Source organism: Pollachius pollachius, assembly GCF_949987615.1.
Source record: "Pollachius pollachius genome assembly, chromosome: 2".
Classification (NCBI taxonomy): domain Eukaryota; kingdom Metazoa; phylum Chordata; class Actinopteri; order Gadiformes; family Gadidae; genus Pollachius; species Pollachius pollachius.
The window spans coordinates 31,258,362-31,285,992 of NC_136935.1; the positions used below are offsets into that span (position 1 = coordinate 31,258,362).

The following is a 27,631-nucleotide window of genomic DNA, read 5'->3' on the forward strand; positions in this document are numbered from 1 at the left end:
TAGGGAGTCCGAGGTATGAACACACTTATGTACTCACGTGCCCGTGCATACACATACATACGTGTACACACACAATTGCGCACGCACACACGCACACACACACACACACACACACACACACACACACACACACACACACTTGCAACCTTTATTCAACCTGCCCCCTGATCAAATGGAAGCATCTGAAAGTGAAAGTGTTGGTAAGTTTGGGGAGTGTGTTGCGGTGGTGACCTGGCCGGCCCACTGAAGATCCCCACAGGCCCGGTGCCACCGGTATTCACCAGACTCACACACGTGGCACCACAAGCAGCCTGGATTAGTTTAGCTGCCCCCCACGCTAAGGCACATTTGCTAACTGTTTAGGGCACAAAGGCGCATAACGTTGGGGGAATATTTGCTTACTTGACTAAGATGTGTGTGGGGTGAAATATATACTCATCGACACTTACACACGCTTACACACTTGCACGCACACACATTCATGCATATTTTGATAATGTGAATTTATATATTTTTATTTAGAGTTTGTAGTCATCTGTCTATAGAAACATAATTTCCCAAAGGTCTTTTACTACCTTTAATTAAAACATAAACAATGTAATAAACATAATGTTTATTTTATTTATCATGTAAATAATGACTAGATTATTATTTGTAGAATAAATATTTGTATCTTTCTAAGGATAAACAAGGAACTATGAATACAATTGAAATTGTATAAAATAATGATAAAAATATGTTGGATTATTGATCAACTTAAATAATATTATTTTCGCCAGAACTGTTTCTGATTTGAAATTAATTACCATATCGGCGTTTACGTGGGGCTATGAACGTGTTTGATGCCTTATGTCCGGCCTTGATAAGAAATGGGACCTCTTACACACAAACACACACGCACACACACGCACGCACGCACGCACACACACACACACACACACACACACACACACACTCACACACGCACACACACGCACACACTGGTCTCTGTGGCGTTCTTGGAAGGGAGTGCTCTCTATTCATAAAGACAAACGGGCCGGGCCAGCTGGGGGCTGACCGGATCATGGGCTGGTGAACCTAAGTTCTACTGATGTCATGGGTTTGAACCCCGGTCACACACCCTTCCCTCTAACACCTGTCCCCTCTGGGCTTCCCCAGGTCCTGCTCAATGCCTCCCAAACTCATTTCAGATGACAAATTATGTATCAAAATGTATTTCAGTTGAGTATGCAAACTTTATTTTATTTTATTCAAAAAAAGAATGTCCTGAATTTCCAAAAATGTTGCCTAAAAAATAAATTAAGTCACTTTGAAATAAACTGTAAATTATATTTCCATATTCCACTTTCAGTTTGTAATGTTTAATTGAGCAATGGTGACTTAATATGCAATTAAAGTCCCATTAGCTCTCTTCCTCTCTCACTTCTTTCTCTCTCCTACTGTAGGACAAATCCCACTTCAATTAAAAAATAAATAAGTTGTCACTGTTAGTATCAATTTAATTAAACATATAGGAACTAAAAAAATAATTGTTGTAGGTCATATGTTTAAGGGACCCCTCTACAAAAGTAAATGGATAAGTATAAGGGTGATACATATTGGATTCAATCAAGCCCCTAAAGTTATTCCATCATACTCATCAATCATGAATTTGTTCCATTAAGAGGAACAGGGCATGACGTTTGCCATGCAACCCTTAATCAGGAAGGGCAAAGGCTATAAGTAAGAGTTTACCTGTTGCAGCTTGTCAGTCATTCTACATCATATGCTTTAGAAAGGACCCTGGCATGTTGTTTGTTGATTTATCATGGCACACCATGTTTTTTTTTTGGTGTTTAATGTGAGTTCATGTTGGATAACTAAAATCTCCTTAATTGGATGTTGTATCTGTAGTGCAGTAGACATAACTACATAAAAACCTTGAATAAATGGGGAACGCCTTCAGGGGGAAGAGAGATCCTTGATTGGAGTAGAGAGATTCAGCTGAGGGTCAAGATACACATGGCACGCTTATGTTAAAAACTTTATTTTCTGCTTCAGTGTAGTTCCTTTCAGTCTCACTTGCCTCTTTCAACACTAAGGACCTAACCATAATTTCCTTACAGCCTTAATTCCTTTTTACTTTCCATCTGTCCTTTCCTCTTCGCCCTCTCTGTTTCTTTCACTGTCTCTCTCTCTCTCTCTTTCTCCCTCTCTCTCTCTCTCTCTCTCTCTCTCTCTCTCTCTGTCTCTCTCCCTATTTGCACAGCAGAGGGTAGAGGATGCCAAGAGAGAGAGAGTGAGAGACAGAAAGAGAAGGAGAGAGAGAGAGAAGGAGAGAGAGAGATAGAGAGACAGCGGGGGAGAAAGAAAGAGAGAGAGTGCGCCATAGAGGGAGAAGGGCCAGCAAAGCCCTCCTGTGTCCATCCCGGGCCGGCTGAGATTTGTAATGCTAGACAACACTCTGCAATGCTAGGCTAAAACCCCGGCCACAGCAGACAAAAAGAGCCTTGTTTTTCCTTGTTCTCTCTCCCTCTCTCTCCCTCTCCTCACTGCTTCCTCCACTTCTCAAAGGAGAGGGACGGACAGAGGGAGACAGGGCTTTCTCAGGGCCATGTCCATACCACAACTCACAAGTGCGGGTTAGTGGACACTGGATCCATTCTCATGTGATGCATGCTATATATCTGTTAAGGCTTTAAGGCGCTGAGCGCCACGCTGGGACACTCCTCTCATCACTTGGAGTAAAGACAGGAGACCAAGCCTGGAGGATCGTCGGGGAAAGTGTTGGAGCAGCTTGGAAAACCTATTTGACACCAAGTTTTCTTCGTAGGGCACAGGTTTATGTTGGCACACTGACTGTACTTCTGCCTTGTAATGAGTGTGCACTACTATTATTATATAGGTCCCTTTGTGAAATACACACACACACACATACACACACACAGAAAACCAAGCCACAACCGTGTAAACATTTATTTACTTCCACGTTAATATGGATCACTTTTATACTGCTTTTAATATTATGACACCAGCCAGGGGGAGCTGATAAACTGAACTCTATTAGAGGCCTTATCAGGCCTGCACCTGGCCAACCGGCCTTCATGAACCATCGTTACCAGCAGAAACTTTGTCTCTGACCGTAAAGCATCCACCTCAAGGTGGCATTCATCAAATTATTGAATGGGATTGTCTGGTAACTGGTGATGAATTGATTTTCAATGCACCAATATCCCCATCATTAAATTGTTCTGTGATTTTCCCACACTATTCGTTTAGTTTAGTAAAGAGGTTATTCATACATATTTGAACGTCAACATTTTAAGGCTCTCGTCATAGTTCAATGGTGGAGCAAATGCGGTCTGAACTTTTTTCTTCTGCCACAATACGCCCTTCTCCTCCAACAAAGTGCGTTTTTTTTTTAAGAACTCACTGGCCACATAATGGTGCGTCTTTAAACAGCGTGGTATCAGAGCCACTGCGGTCGCGTGCATTGGGCTCGTTAAGCGGCAGCGGTTAGATGTAGCGCGCAAGGCGTTCATTAGCCCGCTAAATCCGGGACCGGAGGCGGCCTGAGTTGCCTTCACACAATTAGGGTATACTAACAAATGTTCAACTGCTATTTGAACATATGGTGACACCCTTTTTCAATTATGTATTTGCATTTGTATTTTCCTCCAAGTTTGTTCCAACTACTTCTCCGAGACTACATGTGGCTCATCATAATTAGTTCAAGTTTAAACAAATTTGACATATTACACATATTTAAACCTGCCTATATGAACAGGCAAATTCAATTTACATAAAATAAGTGCGAAAATATTAATGATTACATTCTTAACGAATAAAACTAATTATTTCAAAAAAATCTGCATATTGTTTATACCTCTAACCTCGAGAATTGTTATAATTACATTTTATTCTCTCAGTTAAAGGCAGATGGTAAACTATTTCATAGACTATTAATTGATCATGAAAATGGTCAACTTGTGAACAGAGTTCCCAATGAATGAAAGCATAGCTAATTTAAGACTGAGAAAAGTAGGCAACGCTATATACTACCTTTTGGCACATATACAGGCCTATTCGTGATCCATATGCTATTCGCACCTGCAATGCCTTCTATTATAAATAAACAACAATATTATTACCTTCGATTTTTGCATTTTAATATTTTTGGTTGGCTAGGATATGCGTGGATATCGATCGGTTCCTTTTTAATAGTTTTCCACTTTTTATATGTGGCTATATATACGTACAAATAAGCAAACATGTTTAATCGCCTATTGAAGGCTATTTTCTTTTGTCTGCATTATGATTTGCATTTCGATTGAGACTTTTGTGTTATATCTAATTAAGAAAATGAAATGTATGTATAATTTGATTGAAATCAGTGTAACTATCAAATCTAAAAATAAAAAAATCGTTTCAGGCCTAGGCTAAATTATAAAAATATCGATTGAATAATAAATTACCTTAATATTTACTTCTGGAATTCACTGGCTAATTAATGGAAACATAGGCCTAAAACAAGGGCCTGCCCACATGCTAAATATAGTTTATATAAATATTTAGGTAGACGATTTTAAATGGTATAATAATGTAGGCCCAATAGGAATCGAGAATGTTCTAAGGGGAATGTATTAAAGAATTCACCTGACAGGTCAAATTCCAAACATGGCCTTCGGGCACATCTTCACAACCAGCACCTGGAAAAGTAGACAAAGTTATTATCCGTCACTGTCGAGTGACTGCAGATCAAGAAACACGCATTTCTTTAAAAGCTTACGTAGGTTTGATTATCGTGGTTTATTACACGTCTGAACCGCATTTGACATGCAAGGCTACTCTAAACAGGCCTAATGTAATTGCTATATCACTGATTGGGTGGCGCACGCAGGCCCACAATTAAAAAAATGGTCTTCTTCCTTTCCTCAGCTTTATCCACTATGCCGCAATAGAAGTAATTGTGGTTGGACAATGAATTAACTTAAGCTGTTTCAAAGCAATAACCAACTACTATGTCGTTATTTTCAGCCATAGAATTTGGTCCAGTAAACTAACCAACACAGTGTTTAATTAGAGTTGCAGTTTGAAGAAAAAAGTATATAGGCCTATGCGAACAAATAAATAACTTGAAGAATATATTTTTCTAAATGTATTCAAATCTATTTTGGACAAACAAATTACACATAGACACCTTCTGCTATAGGCTTATCAACGTGAATTCCTCAAAAGTGCAAGATGCATACCCTTATCACATTTTACGCAAATTATGCATTAGATTTGAACCTTATTAAATGTATAAATGTTCTACTGATATCAATCAATGTGTACATTTAAAATACTGTTAACTGTAAGAGAAATAAATGGTTACTGTAATTGAAAAAACACAAGTGGTGAATAGCCTTACATGATCTCTATTGTAATCCTTTTAACAATTAAAAACAAATCGGTCTATTCTGCGGGACATTTGCAGGCGTCACCCGGGACCCTCCTTTGAGTTACATTAAATAACCAAAATTGGGTTGAAATAACAACTTAAATCACAATTCAATTACGTATGAATAATTGATGTGACCAAATGTGTAGGGAGGTCACTACTCAATTATTGATAGGCCATCATGTTGCTCCTGATGCTGGAGGAATGTCGTTAGACTTTTCATTGAGGAGGATAATGTGCATATTTCTCAATTAGGTCATTGAAAATAAATACATAAGTATCTATATATATATATAAATATATATATATATATATATCTATATATATATATAAATATATATATATATATATATAGATAGATAGATAGATAGATAGATAGATAGATAGATAGATAGATAGATAGATACACACATATTATAGACACTATATATACATATATTGCATGGCTTTTATGTTTTCCTGTTGCTAACAGATTCATTTTTTTCAGACAGACGGAAAGAGTTAAAACTTGAAAATATTCAATTGTAGAGATACTCGAATCATTGAAAGCTGCCCTATATGTTTATCATATGATGTATATCTACTGACCATCAAATAAATTTAAAAAATGACAGGATTTATATAAAGTGGTTTTCGTTCCCTGAAAACAGATCGCTAGGTGCACCTGTTCACACCTTGACCAACCCACGGTTGCTTTTATCTTATTTGCTGTTTGTTCAATTGCATTTGATATCCATTTCACTTTAATTAATGGTTATTTTGTTCACGTTGTTGTAGGCACTTGTCTTGTCTTGTCTACCCCCGAACCTTCAGCGTCTCTACCACCATAATGACATGGATTTCGTAGACCAATCTCAGAATCCACCACAACTTTCGGTAGACACTAGAAAAAAATAATTAAAGTAATTTAAAAATGAAAGTAAAATAAAAGTAAGCCTAAAAAATAACTTGAACTTCTCTCCACATAGCCGTGTCCTTCCATTACCAATAACTAATACATCGACCATCATACGTAACCTATTCCCTTGCAACAAAAAAAAAAAGCGGTACAGCGGTACAGCGATAGACAGCACTCGCAGGTTTCCACATCGCCTAATTCCCGCCGCCCGTGATTCAGCCCGAGCCCGCCCTAATGCCGCTAAACCCCCAGCTGCTACCCTGGCCACGCGCTCTCTCCGCGACAGACTGCAAACCGCTCGCAATATTAATAATTCACCAACACGCTCGCTCTCCCTCGAACGCTGCCGGTAGACGTGACGGCCCCCACCGTGGTAGTAAACAACTGTTCTCAAATCTATTGTATTATTTGTGTGTAAACAGGGTGTCGTGCCGTCTTTTGTTGCGTACAGAGAGGCCGGGGGGGGGGGGGGGGGGGGGGAGGGGGGGGGGGGGGTCGCTATCGCTATTGGAGCAATAGCGAGCTTCCCATTTGACGCACCGGCTCTCACAGCGCTGCGCTCTGGTGAAGTCCACGTCGCGCGTGTTGCTTCAGCGGTGTCGCTGTGGAGGCATTCTGCTGTCGGCGAACGCGATAGTGATTTGAGGAACGAAACGCAAGCTGTTCTCTCATCTCGTCAGCTTTGAGGAGGCGGCGGCCAGGGACCAGGGGTGTCCCCGATTGTTTCTGTGTGTGTGTCTGTGTGTGTGTGTGTGCCTATGTGTGTGTGTGGAACCAGAGAGAGGAGAGAGAGTGAGAGAAAGAGAGAGAGAAACCAGGCTAAAACAGAACGACACGGCGCGAGAGAGAGGCGTTTTGGACTCGGTTTGGAAACAGACGCTACTGGCTGTTAGGCTGCCAGCACATGAAAGACATAATTTAAACAAACTTACTTCGATCACACCTCCGTCCGTCAACTTTCTCTTTTTTCGTAACACCTTTCACCGTGTCGGTGCCACGGGCGTCCCCATCTCTGCTGGGCAACTTTCCCTCTAGTTTGCCCGGGAACACCGCTCGCGACTCTGACGCCGACGTCTCCCGAACTTCTTGGGCCGAACGTCGTTGGGAAATGGGTTCATTTCGCGCCAGACACCCCGAATAACGACGGACGTCTGAGGGCTCTGACCTGTCCTGGTCTCCGATCTTTCGCAGAGTGGACCCACCTTTCCAAGAGCTTTTTCTGGGCCTTTCGCCGAGTTGTTTAGAGGTCTTTATTTGCTTCCGGCAACACCGAAGAATCGAAGCCGTCCACTCCAACCCGCTCCCTCTCTCACTTTTTGGAAGGCGAACTTTTAAAGGAAAATGGGGCATTGAGACTGTTGGCAAATTTCCCCACTATAATGGTACGTGCTATGTAACTCAATAGTTAGCCTACACTCTGTTCAGACTATAGATTGGTATACGCCTACATCTAAATGATATCATGGCAAATGTATAGGACCTATTTGTTTAATGCCGATATACGACTTTTAATATATCGAGTATTTAGGATTTGTTATGCATACTGTTTTGTAAAATATTGTTGATAAAGTGAGAGTAGGGCAGAACAGTTAAACAACAATATATAACAGTGTGTTTCTGTGAGAGCTATACGATTTTGGAAGTGCGCAGGGTTGTGAAACCTTATAACTCAACGTATTTCATGAATATCTTATCGCATTCTTGCATAAAGCCTTCTTGGGCATTACATATTTTTTAAGAACAGAAATATATTGTCTCCCTTACTGTTAAAATCAGCTTCATGGTCTTATTTTGATGCAGATCCATTTTTAAGCAGGATTCTGGATATATACAGACATGTATTATTTTACCATTTTACCACTCGTTTTTATAAACTGCAACAACAGACCGTTTTAGCGTCGTTAAGCTCTGAATGACGAGTCTGTCATAATAAATACATATCATCACCTGCCTAATACAATTTGCACCCGTGATTGGGTTAACGACGTGCAAGCCTAATTGATTGCAGGAGCGTGCACGAGGGGCCCTATAGGAGCCGGCTGACACAGCGAGGCAGGATCCTCTCTGCACTGCTCACATCAAACAGAATAGGACACATGCGACGAATGCAGTCACTGGTGGTTGACAGGCCAGCATAGGACAGTGGTTGTGTGGGCTATTCTTTATACTAACAGATATAAAAGAGCTCCCGCATTTTCGTCAACTCATTGCATAGTCATTGTATAGTCCCCTGTTCAAATGGGCTCTTATTATTTTTACATTTTTATTATTTTTATCAATGAGCACTTTAAGCGCTGGGAGTGACAGGGATGTACGGAGGTGGAGTTCCACATAGGCCCTCTTTGTGTCGTCATTTCATGTGTTGTGGAAGTGTATAGCATAACCCTCAGAAATACATCACCTACGTCGCATTTCATATTTGCCATGCCCATGTGAAAATCAAATAATATCTGGCGGAGGATTATCATCTTAGAGATAACGTTGAGAGCAGATGAAAATAGCAGGCAAGTTGGGTTACAATTCCAAGCATTGGATTTAATTATATCTTATAAAGCAGCCTTTTGGACCACAATCCGAATAAATAGCCATACATTGCAATTGCGTTCAGTTTCTCTGAATAAATTAATAGGAATGATGGAAATCGTTTTTCATTGGCTAGGTGTAAGTGTCCAATCTCAGTTATGAAATGCAGCAATGTAATATTTTTAAGGAATGACCAGATACACCAGAAACAGTAATGTTTATATATAAACAAAAATAATAATTAATGTCAACCCTTGCTGGAATTCAAATGGAAAGCCTACTCACAACCAATAATTGCATGTCAATATTCACCTATTGGTTATATATTCAGTTGGCTATATATTAATTTTCTAATATTCACTGGCCCAAACATCTAATCCTCCTACCTCCACATCCATCAGACAGAACTAATTATAAATATCATTTTTTTAAGTCTTGGGTTTAGTATGCAATGCACTCGACAGTTACTTCAAGATATTTTTTTAATAAAACATTACCCCATACACTCACAAACGCACACACACACACACACACACACACACACACACACACACACACACGCACACACACACACACACACACACACACACACACACACACACACACACACACACACACACACAAATAACATTTAATCTGAAGCAACACTCTCTTACCTTATGCCTAATGCATTGCATTAATAATTTTCTCAACTGTATATTTATTTTTCATCATAAGATTTCCATCTACCAGAGCTGTTGAAATGTTGGTCATGTGACCGGACTCATGGTGTTAAAGGCTTCCCTCCACACAAACTCCAAAACGCCGGCTAAACACATACTCACACTATCAAATTACAGTCTACAATGGCAATTACCTTGAACTACTTCAACAAGTAAATGACTGTGTGTATTTCTTAAGACCAGTGTTTAGGCAATATTACAAGACTGGCATTGATGTTGTAATCCCCATTTTGTTTTGATTATGGGCCTATAATTTCATGGCCGGTTACTCTGCGGTGGTTACTGAGCAGAAACTGTCTGTCATCTGACTTGAAGTGCTTATTATAAAGTGCAATGCTTGAGGCCAGGTGTTTATTTATTGTCATTACGATTATCGTATATGTTTTCTGTGTTTTTGTTAATGCTGTTAATTCAATCTGCTGAGAAATGAGGTTGAAGTGAGAGTCTTTCTTTTGAGTCAACCTTTTTCTCTGTGTTTCTGTGTTTCTGTCTCTCTATGTCAACCTGTCTTTCCGTCTGCCTGCCTGTCTGTCTGTATCCATCCATCAGTTTGCCTTTCTTTACATTTGTCTCTCTATATGTTAGTCTATCTGTCATTCTGTAGCTCTGTCGCTCTGTCTGGCTGTACGTTCGTCCACCTGTCTGTCTGTCCGCTTGTGTGTATGTCTGCCTATTTCGTAGTGTTACTTTATCCCCCTGGTCTTTGTGGTTAACCCTGCTATATTAGAAACAACCACAAGAAATCCTCCCATGGATGGCCCTTTGTCGGGCACAAAGGCTCGATTGTGCCAGACGAAACCTCATTGTTAAACGCACTTAGGCGGCGTGGCTGGGCCCTTAGAGGTTGTGATGTGCTTATTAAATGGTTCTGAATAAGCGTCCATGTAGGAATGGAGTCATACTGGCATTTGATTACCGGTGTTGCCAAGGAAGTTTACAGAGCAAACAATTTGCCAGTAAATATTAGTGTCTAAAAGAGTGCCACATTACTATTAGCATGTGGGCTAAATGCTACGACACGCGGCCTAGCCTGTCAAGCAGGATCAATCCATGGCTCACCAGGTGCCATGGGCTGGGTGCATCTCAGGGCGTGTCACCTGCAGGCTAAAATCTTAAGGTGCTGTGCAAACTTGTTTTCCCTGTGTCGTTCTCAGCCAAGCCAAGAGACATTCAGCCTGGTGTGAGTTTGATGTTGGTTTGGTGCTGGCTTAGGTCAAACCGCACACCTCCACTCGCTCTGCTCGCCGGTCCCACCCTGCCGGCCGTGAACCGAGATTAGCCCGCGTTTCACACATGCACACATGTACAGATTATTATTCCCATGTGTGTTTAATGCCTTACACAAGGGGCTTTTTATGCCGAAATAAACGGTAATTGTTGCGTTCTTATGCCGCTTGTTCAGCTTACGTTAATAGAAACATTTGAAAACCTCACTTCTTTTTACTATCAGTGTAAAACACAACAATTACAGCAAACTGAGCATTCAGCAGTCAGGCTTGGCTAGGGATCCTTTCTCCCCTGCCTTCAAGTTCTGTAAGGGAAGAAAAATAATAAGCCTAGCGCCACGTAAACACACACATGCACACACACACACATACTTACGCACACATGCATGCACATTTGATATAGCCATACATCTACGTATTCCTGTCTTTATCTCCAAAACGCATTGTCTCCCTATGCCTCGGCCTTCTAATCTCTTTCTCTAGAAGTGTGTGCTGATGGTGTGGAGAGAAACAATGTTGAAATTGTGGTTTTCTAACACTTCTGCCCGCGGTGGCTTTGGCAGTTGCTCACACAGCGACCGTTTGAGCCTTTCATATACCTTCTCACACGTGGACTTTATCGCTGCTGCGGCCTCCGGGCTTTGAAGTGTTTGCCATCTCACACAGGTTGGCTGGGTTCGCCCGTCTCTCTCGCTCTCTTACCCTCTTTCTCTCTCTCTCTTACCCTCTCTCTCTCTCTCCCTCTCTCTCTCTCTCTCTCTCTCTTTCTCTGTCTCTCTCTCTCTCTCTCTTTCTCTCTCTCTCTCTCTCTCTCTCTCTCTCTCTCTCTCTCTCTCTCTCTCTCTCTGTATGTGTATATAGGAGAGGATATAGAGGAGATAGAGGATAGTTGCTATGTTTCCATTTGTGTTCTATAAAATGGAGCCACTTCAGAGTGATACCTGAAGTGAGAGTGGTACCATAAGCACTTTTAAAACCTTCCCTAAGGTGTATACGTGTGTGTGTGTGTGTGTGTGTGTGTGTGTGTGTGTGTGTGTGTGTGTGTGTGTGTGTGTGTGTGTGTGTGCGGGTGTGCATTTGTGTGTGTATGTGATTGTGTGTGTAAGTATGTGCATGTGTAAGTGTGTATGTGAGTGTGTGTAGTCACACGTGTAAGTAATGGTGTTTGAGCAGGTTTTGGAGATCTCACCTCCAAAGAATTTGGCCATATGGTCGCCAACATATACCCAGAGAGAGAAAGAGAGGAAGACGGAGAGAGAGAGATGGAAAGAGAGACATAGAAAGCAAGCCAAAAAAGGACTGTGAAATAGTGAGCAAGAATTCAAAAGAGAGAATCCTCCTTTGTCAGAGAATGCCTACTACTCCTTGTGTAAAAGCGATTCCTCCTTCCCCCATCCTGAATCAGATGGCAGAGAAACCTCCATCCTATTCCCCCAAATATTTGTGGAGTGGGAAAAATCTGTCTCAATTAGCACATTTGCATTGGGCCATGATGGCGTCCAAATAGGCCACTGACTCAATCTCCCGCCTCAGAATCTTCCCTCTAAAATGTTAATTAAGGAGGGCTTTGAGATTTTTTTTCTCCCTTTGCTCAGGGCTGGCCATATGGGCCGGGCATATGTTCTGTATATATAGAACAATATATAATTCATACTTCGCTGTAGGAGACGAGCGTTTGGGGAGTCCAGAGTTGTTGTTTTTTATGCAGGGTTTACTACAAAGGATGCAGGGTTTGTTGCCGTGTCCCCGGTGGCAGGTATGGAGTTTAGCCTATTTACCAGCTCTGCGTTCATCCCTGGTACACACAATGGGCTTGTGGTTCATTAACACCTGTTCCTCTGGCTGATGAGATAATGAAGGCGGAAGACACTTACATCTTTGTTGGCTGGTTAACAAGAAACGAGGGGTTATTATCCATAGGGAAATGGGCTTCCTTTTTGACCATTTTTGTGTGTAGTAGATATCGGTCGGAGGATCTAGAATATTAGTAATTGTGTATCTATATATGATCCTACGTGTAGCGAAGTTGGAAGAGCTCAATTGGAATATAATATAAAATAGATAACGATGTGTAACTCAGTTGGTATTGCCTGGCATTAACAAGAAGGGTTAGGGATTTGATTTCCATTAGAGACAGCCGAGCTGTTGTTATAATAATATTCTTTGGATATGAGGTTCCACTAAAAAGGTTGAATATATTGACGTGTTTACATGAAATTCTATTTTCAAGGATTTTCCCCTAATTTTAATTGTTATCATCATTGTATCTCGTGGCTGCCATGAATGCATGTGCATGAATGTGTGTGGTTGACTGACACACACACAGAGACACACACCCATACACACACACACACACACACACACACGCACACACACACACACGTACACTCACAGTTAAACCAGTTGTCCAAGTGTCATCCTCTCAGACACCCATTCACCAGTACAGCAAGACAGTGGCAACCAATGAACACAGCTCCTTCCTAGTCAGAGCTTTTTGGCTCTGAGACAGCCAATCAGGGAAGGCATACAGGCACCAGATCTGTTTCTGGCCCAGCACAACCAATCATACTGGCTGTGGTGCACCTGATGCATTGTGGTCTGGTGGTAGTCCACAGACCACCGCGCAGGTGCCGTGTACCCACGCCATCATTAGCTAACCAATCAGCCCGTCTTGTCTTGTCTTACGTGACGATGTGTGTTTGTCTGCCCCACAATGCATTGCACATTTTTGGATGGAGCCACTACACCTCGCTCGTCTGTATGACTATACTCTCTCTCTCTCTCTCTCTCTCTCTCTCTGTTACTCTCACTCTGTCTGTTCCTGATTAATCTTCCTCTTCAGCCTCCTCTTCCTCACTAACTCAACAATGAGCACAGTGTTTCCTCTACAAAGTTGGAGGCCCACAGTAACAAATAAACACAAAAATAAATTCATAAATACAAATAAACACGTTTATGAGCTTATAAAGATCATTATAAAATGCACAAGCAGAAAAAAAGGGAATAGAATCGGGTGCAGATTATTTGCAATAAAGGGCTGGGAAAAGGAGAGGGAGAGAAAGAGAGAGAGAAAAGAGAGAGAGAGAGAGGGAGAGAGAGAGAGGGAGAGAGGGAGAAAAGAGAGAGAGAGAGAGAGAGAAAGAGAAAAGAGAGAGTGTGAGAGAGAGAGAAAGAGAGAGGGAGAGAAAAGAGAGAGTGAGAGAGAGACCTCTCATTGCGAGGGATATGAATAGCCTTTGTTTTCACCACAACTCAGGGCTGTGTGGTCTGCCAGCGTCTGGCTCTTATTATGGCGTTTGTGTCTGTGTATCTGCGCAAGTGGCATGCACGTGTGCCATTGGTGTGTGCATGGCCTGTCTGTGTGTGTGTGTGTGTTTGTGTTTTGTGTGCTCTGAGCAAGGGAGCACACGTGGTCGATCTAAAAAGAAACCCATGTATGAGCTATGTGCGAGTGAATACATTTTTAAGCTTGCAAGAGCAGTATTTCTCCTCTATTAAATGTTTCCACACGGCAGGTACTTTGTTTGACACTTTTACTTTTTTTTTCTCAGAGAATAAATCGTGGCACAAGGTCTAGAGCTGGCAGCAGTATGTGCGCACGCCTTTGTATCCGTGAAAGTTGTGAAATGAAATAGGATTTTAGCGAACGGCATGGCGGCTGAGGGATTGCGGCTCCCGTCGGCTAAGTAGAGTGGGCTAGGTTGATCCAATCAACAGCAGAACTGCAAAGAGAGCCCATTTCACAGGCCTGGGCCTTGCCAGAACCCTGCCTGCTCGCCTGTTTGACTTAGAATACAAATCGAGAGCTCTGAATACACACACACACACACACGTACACACACACGCACATACTCGCACACACACACAGACACACACACACACACACACACACACACACACACACACACTCACACACACACACACAAACACACAAACAGACACCACACACACACACACACACACACACACACCACACACATACACACACAAGCAAACACATTTACATATGCACACACACACACTGTCTCTCACACACACACACACACACACACACACACACAGACACACACGTACACACACATATACACACATACAAACTTGAAACAAACTGCTACTTAGAAACAACCTGAATAGAGAGGTGTATTTATGCAAGACTTTTTGCCAGCTAGTGCTCACATAACTGACAGGTTCATTGCATGATAGAGGCAGGTGTTCTGCCCTTTCTTTTTTTCATATTATTATTTTCTTCGAGATAAGTGACAGTGAAGAAAGAAATGGGACAATTCTACTCAGATGCATGTCTTTTCACAGTGTCACAATCTTGGCGTATTGTGAGAAGAACACAATACTAATGGAATGGTGCTTAGTTAAGGGTTCAGTGGATGATTTGTGTGTTTGTTATTGTCGCATACAGCGTTTGAAGATATTTTTTTCCCAGTGGAACCAAAATAATCTAGGAGATTATTCACCCTAATATAAGGGCAACCTCTATTTAAGATTTACCATGTATGTGGGTCCAAACTTTTCTTTTTTCTTCGTCCTACAAGTGACATGAAATAATAATAATTATGTGACGTAATCTAATGAGTTTATAATTGTGTTTAATTTCAGGCTACCGACACGTACCTGGTGAATGAAGATCCTTCCAGAGGCCCAGGGATGCCTGAGTGTTTCCTAGTCTCAGATACCTACAGGGTAATTACACACGCACACACACACAGACACACACACACACACACACACACACACACACACACACACGCATGTGCAACGCTCTGTCTGTGTAGACAGAGCATTACCACATTGACTGCCCACCCAGACACACACACACACACACACACACACACACACACACACACACACACACACACACACAACGCACACACACACACGCACACAACACACACACACACAAACACATACACGCATACACACACACACACACACACACACACACATACACACACACACACATCCAGGGCACGCACATGTACATTTACACAAATGCCACTCCCACTCCGTACACACTACAAATGAACACACACACATGCTAATAGGTGTATCAGTATGCTACATTACTTTTAATATTTAATAGTTTAGCCACTGGCAATAGTAAATAGCAAGTGTGGGCACTGCAGTGTGTCACTGGGAGACCACAACACGCTAACTTTAGACTCACCATATGGTTTTGCCATGTGCTCTTTTTAATGGCAAAGCTTTTCAGAAACCGCTAACTCCCTTGGAGCTCAGGCTCTCTGTAGGTAATGGTGAAGAAAAGGAGGAAGAGGTGGATGACTTCACATGGGCTAAGTAGGAGTCTGGTCATGTAAAAGAAACATGGAGATTTATTGTTTTGTGGCCGCCATGTAGTTTGTAGCTCTAGTTTGGCCGTGCCCGTGGAATACGGCGGTGGACATTGCAGCTTGTGCTGTAAACACAAACAAAGGAAGCTAAAAAAACTGAACACAAGGCATTTATAAATAAATGAAGATGAATTATACTTTGTGATCCACTGTGGAAAACAAGAAAGAAAGCGAGACAGAATACGGTTTGGAAGCCAAAGAAAAGAGCGGGAACTTTAGAGCGAGGAAGAAAAGTGAGGGAGGGGAAAAAAAGGGCAAAATGGAGAGTGAGAAAGTGAGAGTGAGTGCACAAAGACTTTGGGTTTTGGGTCTGTGCCGTGTCGGGGTGTGGTTTGGAAAGAGGAGAAGGCTAGCAGAACAGAGGATAAATGGGTCGGAATAGGTTACCTCTGCAGCCTCCAAAACTCCCACGCTTTTCCCACTTTAGTTCTGTTTTCTCCTTTTTACTCTTGCTTTTCTGTTCCCCTTTGTATGTGCATATATATTTGAGAACAGCATATTTCTAAATATATATTTATATATTTATATAAATGTGTGTGTGTGTGTGTGTGTGTGTGTGTGTGTGTGTGTGTGTGTGTGTGTGTGTGTGTCCTACATAGCCTGAGGTCTCGTAAACTTGCACAGCTTCATGTCTTGGCTCTTAAGCTATGGGGTGACTTCAGCCCAAAACCACAAGCCTACACACACACACACACACACACACACACACACACACACACACACACACACACACACACACACACACACAATCATATATATAATTGCAGGCACTCTGCCTGCATATGTGAATTTGATTATGCTGAAAAGCAGAGAGCAGGCGAGGATACAGCCAACTAGAAAATATTGGTTTACTGGGGCCGTTGGTTCCAACGGCCCCAGTAAAGCTGCTATTACTTTGTTCACATGTAGCTCTCTTTTACCTTGGCTTATGCCACCAAGGAAATACCGAAAAGTAAGAAAGTGTCATTACAACATCATTATTAAATTGAACCATGTTGGAGCAGGAATTCCGAGTGTAAGCAGGGTCAGAGCCGGACACAAACAACTTCAAGGGTAGCTCTGTGTGGGTGCAGCAATTTCTTGCTTCATGTGCTGTAGCTCATTGTTGAATTAGCAGGATTTGCTTCCTTTACCAAAATGGTTGCTGTTGCTAAGCTCACACTGACACATAACATAATTTATTAAATGTCAACAATAATCATTTAGCTGAAACTTTGTGCCTTTCGGTGACAAAGTATTTGGTATTTAATTCCTAGGACTGAGTTAATTGAAATGAAAGATACAACATATGAACAAAATGTTAATATATTTATTTAGTTGGTTATAATATAATTTCCATTAGTTATAAATGCATACATATATATTAAATGTTGGCTTGTTTAATTTGAAATAAATTTGGGAAATAGACACTTTATATTTTGCAGTTTAGATAACGTTTGTCATAGCCTCGTCTGAAGAATATTATTCTCTTATGTTTTAAGTACCTTATTAGTAAGGATACATCATCCGTGCCCATAGGCGTACTCGTCCAAGACACGTAGCCAAAGTCTACTTTGTATATTTGGCGCCCAAATCATTAAACATGCATATCGGCAATAATAACTGCTAGAGGAGAGAAGCCTGTCCGACAACTTTGCACCAAAAATATAATTTGAAATTATCAAAATTGATGGAGCAATAATAACGGCGATATATGCTCACGCGCGCATTTGCTATGGGCCATGATTATATGAAAAGGGGCCGAGGGAGTGAGATAAAAAGTGAGGTAGAGAGGGAGCGACAGAGAGAGTGAGAGAGACAGAGGGAGAGAGGGAGGGAGAACTGCAAACTTTCCTCAAAGTTATCTAGGCTTTCACTTTCCGCGAGGCGGGGTTACTGGCTGTGCAGCATGGAGTGAGCGCGAGGGGACGGCGAGAGCGATTTGCAATGCAGCACCACAGCGAACTTTCATCCAACTTTGTTACGAGTTCAAATTTTCATCTCTAAAATTACCATGTACTCCCCTTACTGCTTGACACAGGTAAAAATATTTTCTTTTTATTAGAATTTTACATTTTCGCGCATTCCCTGTATGCCCATCGGTCGTTATGTGGCCACAATGTTGTCGTCGTTCCGTGCCGTGGCTGTCATTTGTTGCGTTTAAGGAGCTTTTTTAGCTTTCCGCACTTTTAGACAGTGTTTAGTGTCCACCGATCTCTCCCCTGCTCCCTCGTCGACTCCTCTTTCTTTCGTGGCAGTTTTCCAGGTAGCTTCCTTTTGCGTTTCGTTGCTCATGGGTTGTAGATAAAATGGCGCTTCTCCCAAATCTATTTGATATAAAACGGAGGGAAGATGAGCTCGGGAGAATGTACGGACAATCTTGGTTTGATATTCGACAGCCTTTACGTAACCATACTTCTACGACCTCATGTTAAACTATAACAACAGTAACAATAAAACTCGGGAGGTGATATGGTGAGCTGAGCATAGGGTTAGAAGGAAATACGGGACTCTTTAAACTTGGAACCGTGGTGGCTGACATCGAGGTCTGCGCTGTCATAGTGGCAGTCATTCAGCTCACACCACAGCTGCGGTTAGCTACGAGCGTGTGTGCGTCTGTGTGTGTGTGTGTGTGTGTGTGTGTGTGTGTGTGTGTGTGTGTGTTTGCGCGCTTGCGTACGTGCGTGCGCGCGCTTGTGTGTGTGCGTGTAATGTGTGTGCGTGTGCGTGTGTGTGTGTGTGTGTGTGTGTGTGTGTGTGTGTGTGTGTGTGTGTGTGTGTGTGTGAGAGAGAGAGAGAGCTACTGTCGGTGGACACATTTAATACGGCTGGAGAAAAGTTTATACTATTGCAGTGCAGGTTCGTGTAGAAGGAATCCGTTCTAACACGCAGTTTGAACCGCGAGCGAGGACACGAGGGCGGGTGTTCCCGGCGTGCGGAAGCGTTCTGATTAATATTAGTGTGGGGGAAACAGTAGAGTAGAGGCGTTATGACTAGTAATGCGATTTAATAAGTAACAGTGGAATTCGCCTGAAAAAAATCCTAAAATTATTTTTCTTTTGTTCTTTAGAATAGGCGTGCCTACTTGTTGGTGTGTTGAACGCCTCTTTCTATCAATGAGACTTGGCCTGTGTCCAAAATGAACACAAGGTTAAATATAAAGGTACGTTTTAGTAACTTATAGCCCTTTATATAATCACAAGGAATATGTGAGACATTTGCTGAGCTCGTATAAGGGCTACAATTTCCACCGGGCAATCATTCTCAAAGGATGAAAAAAAGGAACGAAAATATTATCTTCACGATGACCTCACCAGTTTGGGAATATTAGTTTTTTCAATGAGAAATACCTTTGGCTTCATTCCACATCACGCTATACGGTAGAGATATCTTGTTAAACAGTAGGCCTACTATACTACAGGGAACAACTCAGAGGGGCCTATGTGCATTTTTCAACATCCCATGAAGCTTTTCAATTAATGTTAAATGTAACCATGCTAATACAATTCCATTAAAATAACTTGTGCTTATCCTCTCGAGGCTCTGTTTTATCTGTTGTTTTGCATAAAGCCAACAATTCTCAAGTTTGTAGTCATTTTCTTCAACTGACCTTTTTCAGCTGCTGCTGCATAAATAGCAGCAGCTATTTAATTGTTACCCCTTTTTTCAGAATTTAGCTTGTTAAGAAAAATATAGCATAACATTTTATGATAACTTTACATAAATGAGTGGTGAATTGATCAGGTAGTTGGAAGACAGAACGAAACCTGTCCCGCCAGCACGGGGCTTCGCTCCAAGGCCGCAGCGAGTGCCGCGTGTCCTTACAGGAGCAAGCCGCTCTCAGTCCCTTTCCAATAGGTCTGTACTAAGTTAAAGACTTTATATCCTTTTATCTGAACGGCATTGTATGGTTATTTTACACAGACTGCGTTCAAATAAGCTTCTGGGACCTATAGTCTTAAGGACCAAATTATAACGAATTTTCTAATCATTTGATTCATTATTGATGCAATACATTACAGGGTTTCATCTTGAAATGGGATTTTCATTTCCAAAACCTGCTGAGACTTAAAAGAGATGGATTGAATGTTAGGTTCAGACCTACCGCAGTCGTCCATTTAAAATAAAAATGGTTCATGAGAGTCAACAGAAAAGCCAACAGTTGTGGCCAAATGATAGAGCTGTTTGACTATGCGGAAAAATGCCCCACTATATATTATTATTACACCGGTAGGCTAACAATTTAAAGACTCGTTGCATTGCAAATTCTTCTAACTTCTAAATCTTCTATTAATACAAATAATGTCGAAATAAAAATGCATAAAAACCCAGGGATGGAATTGAAAACGGCCCTACAAGTCACCCTTCAAATATGCAGCTTGGCCAATGTTTAGAGCCATAGGTTGGTGGTTTAATTGTGTGGTTTTTGAACAAAACAAGCTTTAATAGTGACCTGGAGGTGTCAGAATCGATAGACCTATCTGATTGTGTAATTAGGTCCGGCACCAGGACATGTTTAGTATCAGAGAGTGGTAGACGCGGGACCGCATTGAGCGTCTCTTCTTTCCATTAATTAAAATGTATTGGCAACAGATCCTCTCGATGTCCGCCTGCATGCTGTCCATATGCGAAATACATATTGATTTTGTTAGACTACAGTTGGGCGTACGGTCCGACTGATATTTGTTAAACAGAAGTGATTTTTTTTGGACCCCATCGCTTTGGGAATATAAGCAATGTTTCAAATGATCGCCACGCCAATGAAAGATGAGTCATATTTTTCCCGGACCGTAATGGAACGTGACAACACTCGCACCCCACCGTACGGCCGTAATTTAAACACGTTATATTCGGTTCTCTGCTTTTCCTTGTGACGCTGCAGAGTGTTTGTGCATGGGCAACCCTGTACGCGTGTCATCGGTAAATGGGAATATTCCAGGTCATTTTCTTCGATGTTCTGCAATTCATACCTTAGGCCTATATCTAATGAACAATTATCAAAGAACGACTGAAACCAACAACAAACATTGTGCCTTGTAATTAATGTTTAAAGGTCAGAAAGTAGGCTTAATGCCGGACACCGGGCATGCTGGACGCAAGGTGTAATCAGCCAAAATATTAAATTTGCAAAACTGCACGGGGAGGTTATTACAGGGGAACATGGCAGCGTTTCACAACCTTGTAGGACAAAAATCATTAGCGTAAAGTTTTAATGTGGTTTGAAGGTCACCGAGCCGACGTTAATTAAAAACTTTATGCGATGTGTCCCGATATCAATTATTTCAGACTCCAGCAAGACCCCTCCAAATGTGATGTAGGCTGTAATAAACGTGGAGTGCGACTTCAGTTCAGCTCCTAACTGGGCAGCAGAGCTGTGTTTGCCTTCACACAGTGCCAACACTAGAAGCTTACTGCAACTCGCTGCAACGCTCCGCTCTTTTTTTTGCACGAGAGCTTATGTCCAATTATTTACAGTTAAAGTATTTAAGATTTGGAGAACAAATGAAAACTTGAAATTCTTTCTGTCACGTAATTTGGCGAAATGCTTGAAAGCAAACACAGCAAACAGGCCTATACTAATTGCCTCTATAGAAAAAGAATACAAACGCTGCTAGAATAAAACGGTGTTTGTAGTTGCTATTCTAGGGCGAGTGCGTAATTGATGTGCCGCTGCGCAAGATAAACCGAACAGTTCATTATGCCTTTTGCGTGTGTCATTCTCGCAAAAACGTGATCCTATGTTCCATCATGTGTCCCCTCATAGTGTCCACACCACATTCATGTTTTCTTGCTGGCTGTACAGTTTTTGCTGTACATTTAAGACAATTCATTCTAGAGTTGTTTTTATTTGTACTCAACAGCAGCAATGACTTTGGGAATCCAAAGTCATTGCTGAACAGACCAATGTCTGTTTTTTACTATACGCCTTGGTATACAGTGTGTGTGTGTGTGTGTGTGTGTGTGTGTGTGTGTGTGTGTGTGTGTGTTATTCCTGTTCTGTTGATGCTGGGCCCTGCGTCAGCTGTAGGTTCTGGTTTCAATAGGACACAGTGATGGCGGAGGTGCTGCTGTAAGCTGAGGTGGGCCTGATCTGGTAACATACCAGTACCAGCATCACTTTACATCACGTACACCTACACACAAGCACACACATCAAAACACACACACAAACACACTTTCTCAAATACACACACGCAAACTTGCTCAAACACAAAAAAAAACACACACACACAACACATACAAAGTGGCCTAAGAGCCACTGCTGGAGTTTTGGTGGAGGGCCGGGGTGGCGACTGGCCTGGGGAGGTGGCCGTGGTGGAGGGCCGGGGTGGCGACTGGCCTGGGGGAGGTGGGCGTGGTGGAGGGCCGGGGTGGCGACTGGCCTGGGGGAGGTGGGCGTGGTGGAGGGCCGGGGTGGCGACTGGCCTGGGGGAGGTGGGCGTGGTGGAGGGCCGGGGTGGCGACTGGCCTGGGGGAGGTGGGCGTGGTGGAGGGCCGGGGTGGCGACTGGCCTGGGGGAGGTGGGCGTGGTGGAGGGCCGGGGTGGCGACTGGCCTGGGGGAGGTGGGCGTGGTGGAAGGGACTGGTGTGGCGACTGGCCTGGGGGAGGTGGGTTTGGTGCTGAGGGCCGGTGTGGCGACTGGCCTGTGGATGGGGGTTTGGTGGAGGTGTGTTTGGTGGAGGTGTGTTTGGTGGAGGTGTGTTTTGTCTTTGTCGGTTTGGTGGAGGTGTGTTTGGTGGAGGTGGTTTTGGTGGATGTCGGTTTGGTGGAGGTGGGTTTGGTGGATGTCGGTTTGGTGGAGGTGGGTTTGGTGGATGTCGGTTTGGTGGAGGTGGGTTTGGTGCTGAATAAAGGGCTGCTGGAGGCTGCGTGGCACTGCCAGCTCTGCCAGCGCTGCCAGCCAGGCAGGAGGCATGATAGTAGCCGCAGCCCGGGGGAACATTGTGTTCTTTTGCCTTATTCATGATTTCGCTTTTTTTTTGTTACCGCCGCCATCGTTCTCAGAGTGTTGCGATTGGACAGTCGCCGGGGTCTCTGAGGCTCAGCGTCTTCTTTTTATCCATCAGGCACACACTGGCTAAGGAGGACAGTATTAATAATACAGATACCATGCACTTTAATAATGCTGGCGACGTAATAGAGTGCGGCTTTTCACCAATCGTATATTAGCTTCTAATTTGTCTATAAAGACATCTCACACTGTATTAGTGCGTGTTTATTCCGAATGTACTGTTACTCATATATATTTATAATTATAATATATATTTATAATATTTATAATATAAATATATGATAGTTTGTAAATATATGCGGTTTAATTGAGTTGCTATTTAACACATAGGCATGTGACAGCATGTGTGTGTGTACTGCAGTTTTTCTCAGATCTCAGTTCCATAGGTCGAAATCCATACTGGGGTTTCCTCTCAATTCTTATCTGTTCAGTCTTCCTGTCGGCCCGTGAAAAATCCATTTCTCATGCCTTACTTACACAATTCGCACCAAGGTATGGTTGGATATGATATGATTGTATATGTGTGTTCCCGTTTGCCAATAGGTAAACAGTTTTTGTGTGTCTGTGTGTGTGTGTGTGTGTGTGAGGGTATATATTAGTGCTTTGTGTCTTTGCATCTGCAGGATCTGTATATGAGTTCCCTGTGGGTGTGTGTGTGAACCATCTTTGCCAGCCCCCGGTGTGGAATAGGGTGGGATGGAAAAGCGTCCAATCAGTGCTCGCCACAATGGATTTAGAGTTATAATGGATGTAGGCTAAACCTGGCTACTAAATGGCACACACACACACACACACACGAACAACCCTGTACACACGCACACAGACAGACCCTACACAAATGCATTAAATCAGAAGGCTCACGTCAAATATGTTAAAGATAGATAGACACGCATGTGGTAGGCAAAAATGCATTTTTCCATATGGGGGAAAATGCTTTCATTCTAAATGTATTCATATTAAGATCAAGGCTGACAAAGGGTCAATTTCATTGCTTTCTGTTTAATGTTTTTCTCTGTGATATCTGAAGTAAGTGGAAGTATACAGATTAGAATATGCCTGCTGGAAATATTTCAGATTTGTCTAGACCCCTTCCTTCTCCTCTCTAGCACCCCATCAATTAGCTCCTTAGTCCTTTCTTCTTCACACGGCAATCCTCAATTCTTTTTATTTTCTGCTGTAGTGCATGTTTTTCTTTTCTTTTTGTTATTTGGTGTTGAGTTGGGGGGGGGGGGGGTCTAGGCAGTGAATGGGGCCTGCAGCCTAGCGTGAAATTAAAGCTCTTCGTTACTTTGGAGTTGCTTAAAAGAGGGCTATACGCAAATGCATGCATTCATACACCCGCCCCGCATGCTAGAGATCTAGCTCATTAGCAAAAGTGGACCCTATGTTGAGCATCAAGGACCCAATTACACAGAGTTTGGCATGGATGGGGGTGTGGGGGGACCTGAGTTTGGGAGATTTAGCTCTGACGCAGATGCATCCTGTGCGTTGTGTGTAAACAGTCAGTGCTTTGTCCCATAGAAGTAGGCCAGCATGCCCACTGTGGCCCCTCCCGTAACTAGATTACAAATACAAATACAAATACTATAACTTATACCAACTGAAATGAACATCGGGGCCATTCACTATCATGTTGCTCCATGTAAATGTGATTGATTAAATGATCATTACAAGTCATGCTACAGGTTCGCATAAGGAGAAGAATTACACTGAAAACTGCAAGTAGTAGTCATCGTCAACTGGCCTGCTTCATGTGCCTTTGATGCGAGTCAGTGTCTGTATTGTTTGGCCAGGGGCCCTCCCACTGGTTTCTGTCTGTGTAATGTATACAGTGAGCATAGTCAGATCATAGTTCATAGGAAAATATTTGACGCCGCACCATGCTGTGTTGAATGACTACCAAAGGTCATTTATTTTCTGCCTTGCTCTGTCCTCTGTGTGTGTGTGTGTGTGTGTGTGTGTGTGTGTGCGTGTGTGTGCTTGCGTGTCTGTGTGTGTGCGTGTGTGTTTGCTTGCCTGGGTTTATTTTGTATATATTGTATGGGCTTCTCTGTATGCATGTGCATTAACATCCGTGTGCATGTAGGTGACGTGAGTCTTTGTGTGGGTATGTGTGTGTGTGTGTGTGTGTGTGTAGACAGCACCAACCTCCTGGCTTAAGCTGACATATCCAATAGGCCTACTGCATAGTTGTTACTTGGGGAAACGGTATGTGGAAAAGTTCCTGTGTGCACAGTCTTCCAACCACGCCTTCGCTAATATGCAGTAATACACAAAGTTGTGCACACACACACACACCACATGCATGCACTCACATATGCATACACACACATACACACACACTCACACACTTCTTGTTCTCTGTGACAGTTGGCCATATATGCCTGCAGTCTCTACTAACCAGCCAGTGACTCCAGTCTCTCCCTCAGACTTTGGAACGAGTCTCTCTCTCTCTCTCTCTCTCTCTCTCTCTCTCTCTCTCTCTCTCTCTCTCTCTCTATCTCTCTCCTCTCTTTATCTCTCTCTCTCTCTCTCTCTCTTTCGCTCTCTCTCTCTCCCTCTTGTTACACACTCTCTCCTTCTTCCACTCCAACGCTTTATCTCACAAGCTCTTTTTTTACCTAACCCCTCCCTCTCTCTCTCGCTCTCTCTTTCTCTCTCTCTCTCTCGCTCTCTCTCTCTCCATCTGTGGTGGCACTGTTGAACACTTTAACTCTCTTCCTGTCTTTCTCTCTCTCTCACTCTCACCCTCTCCCTGGCAGTTTGCCAGTGGTGGAAAAATCTATAAGCCATTGCGTAATATACAATATCTTTACCTCAGCTGAACCCGGCACACTAGATCAACAGCTGTGTGAGCACACCACAGAAAGAGAGGGGGGGTGGGATTCAGGGACTCTATATGGGCATGCGGTGTGTGTCTGGGTGTGAGTGAGAGAGATAGGGAGAGAGAGAGGGATAGAGAGAGTTCAGTTGGAGTTTTCTGCGGACTCCCCAATTCACAGTATAGTCACACAACTTCGATCAAACTACGCTGAGAGAACGTAACCTAGGTGAGTCGGCAGTCAGGGCCTCGCTTACTGGGAATTATGGGATTCTGCTGAAGAGCTAGGCCATTCATGCCTCATCAGTTACCCAACTGGGAGACGCCGCAGAAATCAAATGAGAGCCGTGTTTTGGTTTAAGGATGCAAATGCCAGAGAACGCTTCAGTACTTCCAAGACTAGTGGGGTGAATAATATTGATTTGTGGTGCCCCTCGACATCGGTGCATATCATAAGTATGGAAACTAGCATTGAGGGTCTCTTCATGTGTTCCTGGCTCCATGCGTCAGACAGTACCGGCCCCCTCTCTCGAAGCGCTCTCCATTTTCTTATTTTAGGTCTGTCGCTTTTGGCGCGGGCATTTCTTTTTTCAGGAGGATCCATCTGACCTCTGACCCCTGGCAGTAATGTGATCCGGCGTATGCCTCTGAGCACCTGTGGCTACCGTTACTCTGCCGCACGCTCAGCCCCGGCAGCCCCAGTGTCCACTCAGACCCCAGCCCCCGCCTGACGGGATCCACTCAGCCGACGAACGATTGCGGCTATTATAAAATCTCATGGCCGGCTCGAGTCATTTTTGATGACGCTAATTATTATTAAATGCTCTGTAATGAGGACTGATAATCTGCATATGCGCTGGGAAAGCAGCCCTGATCTCACCCTGTGGCGAGTGAATGAACAGCCGTCTTAAATACAAAACACACACAGATGTATGCCGAGTGCAACAACCTCACCACAGAGCTCAACTGTAAGGCCCCCGGGATCCCATTGGTCTGCCCCACCCTCTGTGTCAGTTTGTCTCATTTCTCTGTGGTGGTTTGGGGGGGGGGAGGGGGGCCAAGGATGTGTGGTGTGTCACTGAATGGGATGTGCCCATGTGCGCTAAGATGAATTTGTTGTATCCTTGGAGGTGTGTGCACAAGAGCATGCACAAGAGTGCACACCAAGAAATTGGTGGGCCAAGATACTAGGAGGGAGAGAGGGGGGGGGGGGGGGGGCAAGCTATGGCGGGACGAGCGCACAGGGCCGTGCACGGGTGGCAGGATTCCAGGCTGTTGGTGAAAACGTGTGTGTTTAAAGTACACACAGTCCTAATTATGCTGATTTAAGCATTCTTGCGGTCCTCCCTCTGGCTTGTGGCTAGTTAACTGGCGCAGGGGCGTCCACAGAGAGAGCAGGAGGGAGAGAGAGAGAGAGAGAGAGAGAGAGAGAGAGAGAGAGAGAGAGAAACAAAGCGGGAGAGATGGTTTATGAACACAGAGCAGGATGAGCTGAAAGATTGTGAGTGATGAAAAGACAGAGAAGGAGTGAAATCAAGACGTGTGCTTTGAGAAAAGGAGAGAAAGCGACTGAGAGAATCTACACTAAAAATGTGGTTCCAGACTTTAGAGCAGCAGAAGGGAAAACTCTGCTGTCAAACTCTCCAACTCCTCTCTTTTTTTAT

General features: G+C 43.1%; 1 protein-coding gene and 1 long non-coding RNA gene across 16 annotated transcripts in view; one reads left to right on the forward strand and one right to left on the reverse strand.

The window, feature by feature from the left end:
• Positions 1-7,388, reverse strand: part of LOC307091793 — a 9,058-nt gene extending 1,670 nt beyond the window's left edge. Inside the window, exons 1-2 of the long non-coding RNA XR_013812764.1 lie at positions 7,253-7,388; positions 4,636-4,688 (exon numbers count right to left, since the gene is read on the reverse strand). This is a non-coding gene — a long non-coding RNA (uncharacterized lncRNA). The remainder of the gene's footprint in view (positions 1-4,635; positions 4,689-7,252) is intronic.
• LOC307091791 (nuclear factor 1 X-type-like) overlaps positions 6,935-27,631 on the forward strand; it is a gene marked incomplete at its 3' end in the record, with an annotated part of 110,094 nt that continues 89,397 nt past the window's right edge. For 4 of the 15 annotated variants that reach the window (XM_079758592.1, XM_079758605.1, XM_079758603.1 and 1 more), the window contains exons 1-2: positions 6,935-7,702; positions 15,403-15,486. In XM_079758592.1, the coding sequence (XP_079614718.1) occupies positions 7,700-7,702; positions 15,403-15,486 (87 nt within the window). In that variant the 5' untranslated portion in view covers positions 6,935-7,699. Of the gene's footprint in view, positions 7,703-15,402; positions 15,487-18,013; positions 18,175-19,203; positions 19,297-22,156; positions 22,214-27,631 lie in introns of those variants that run through there. The other 11 variants (XM_079758606.1, XM_079758597.1, XM_079758596.1 and 8 more) reach the window with 6 other exon arrangements.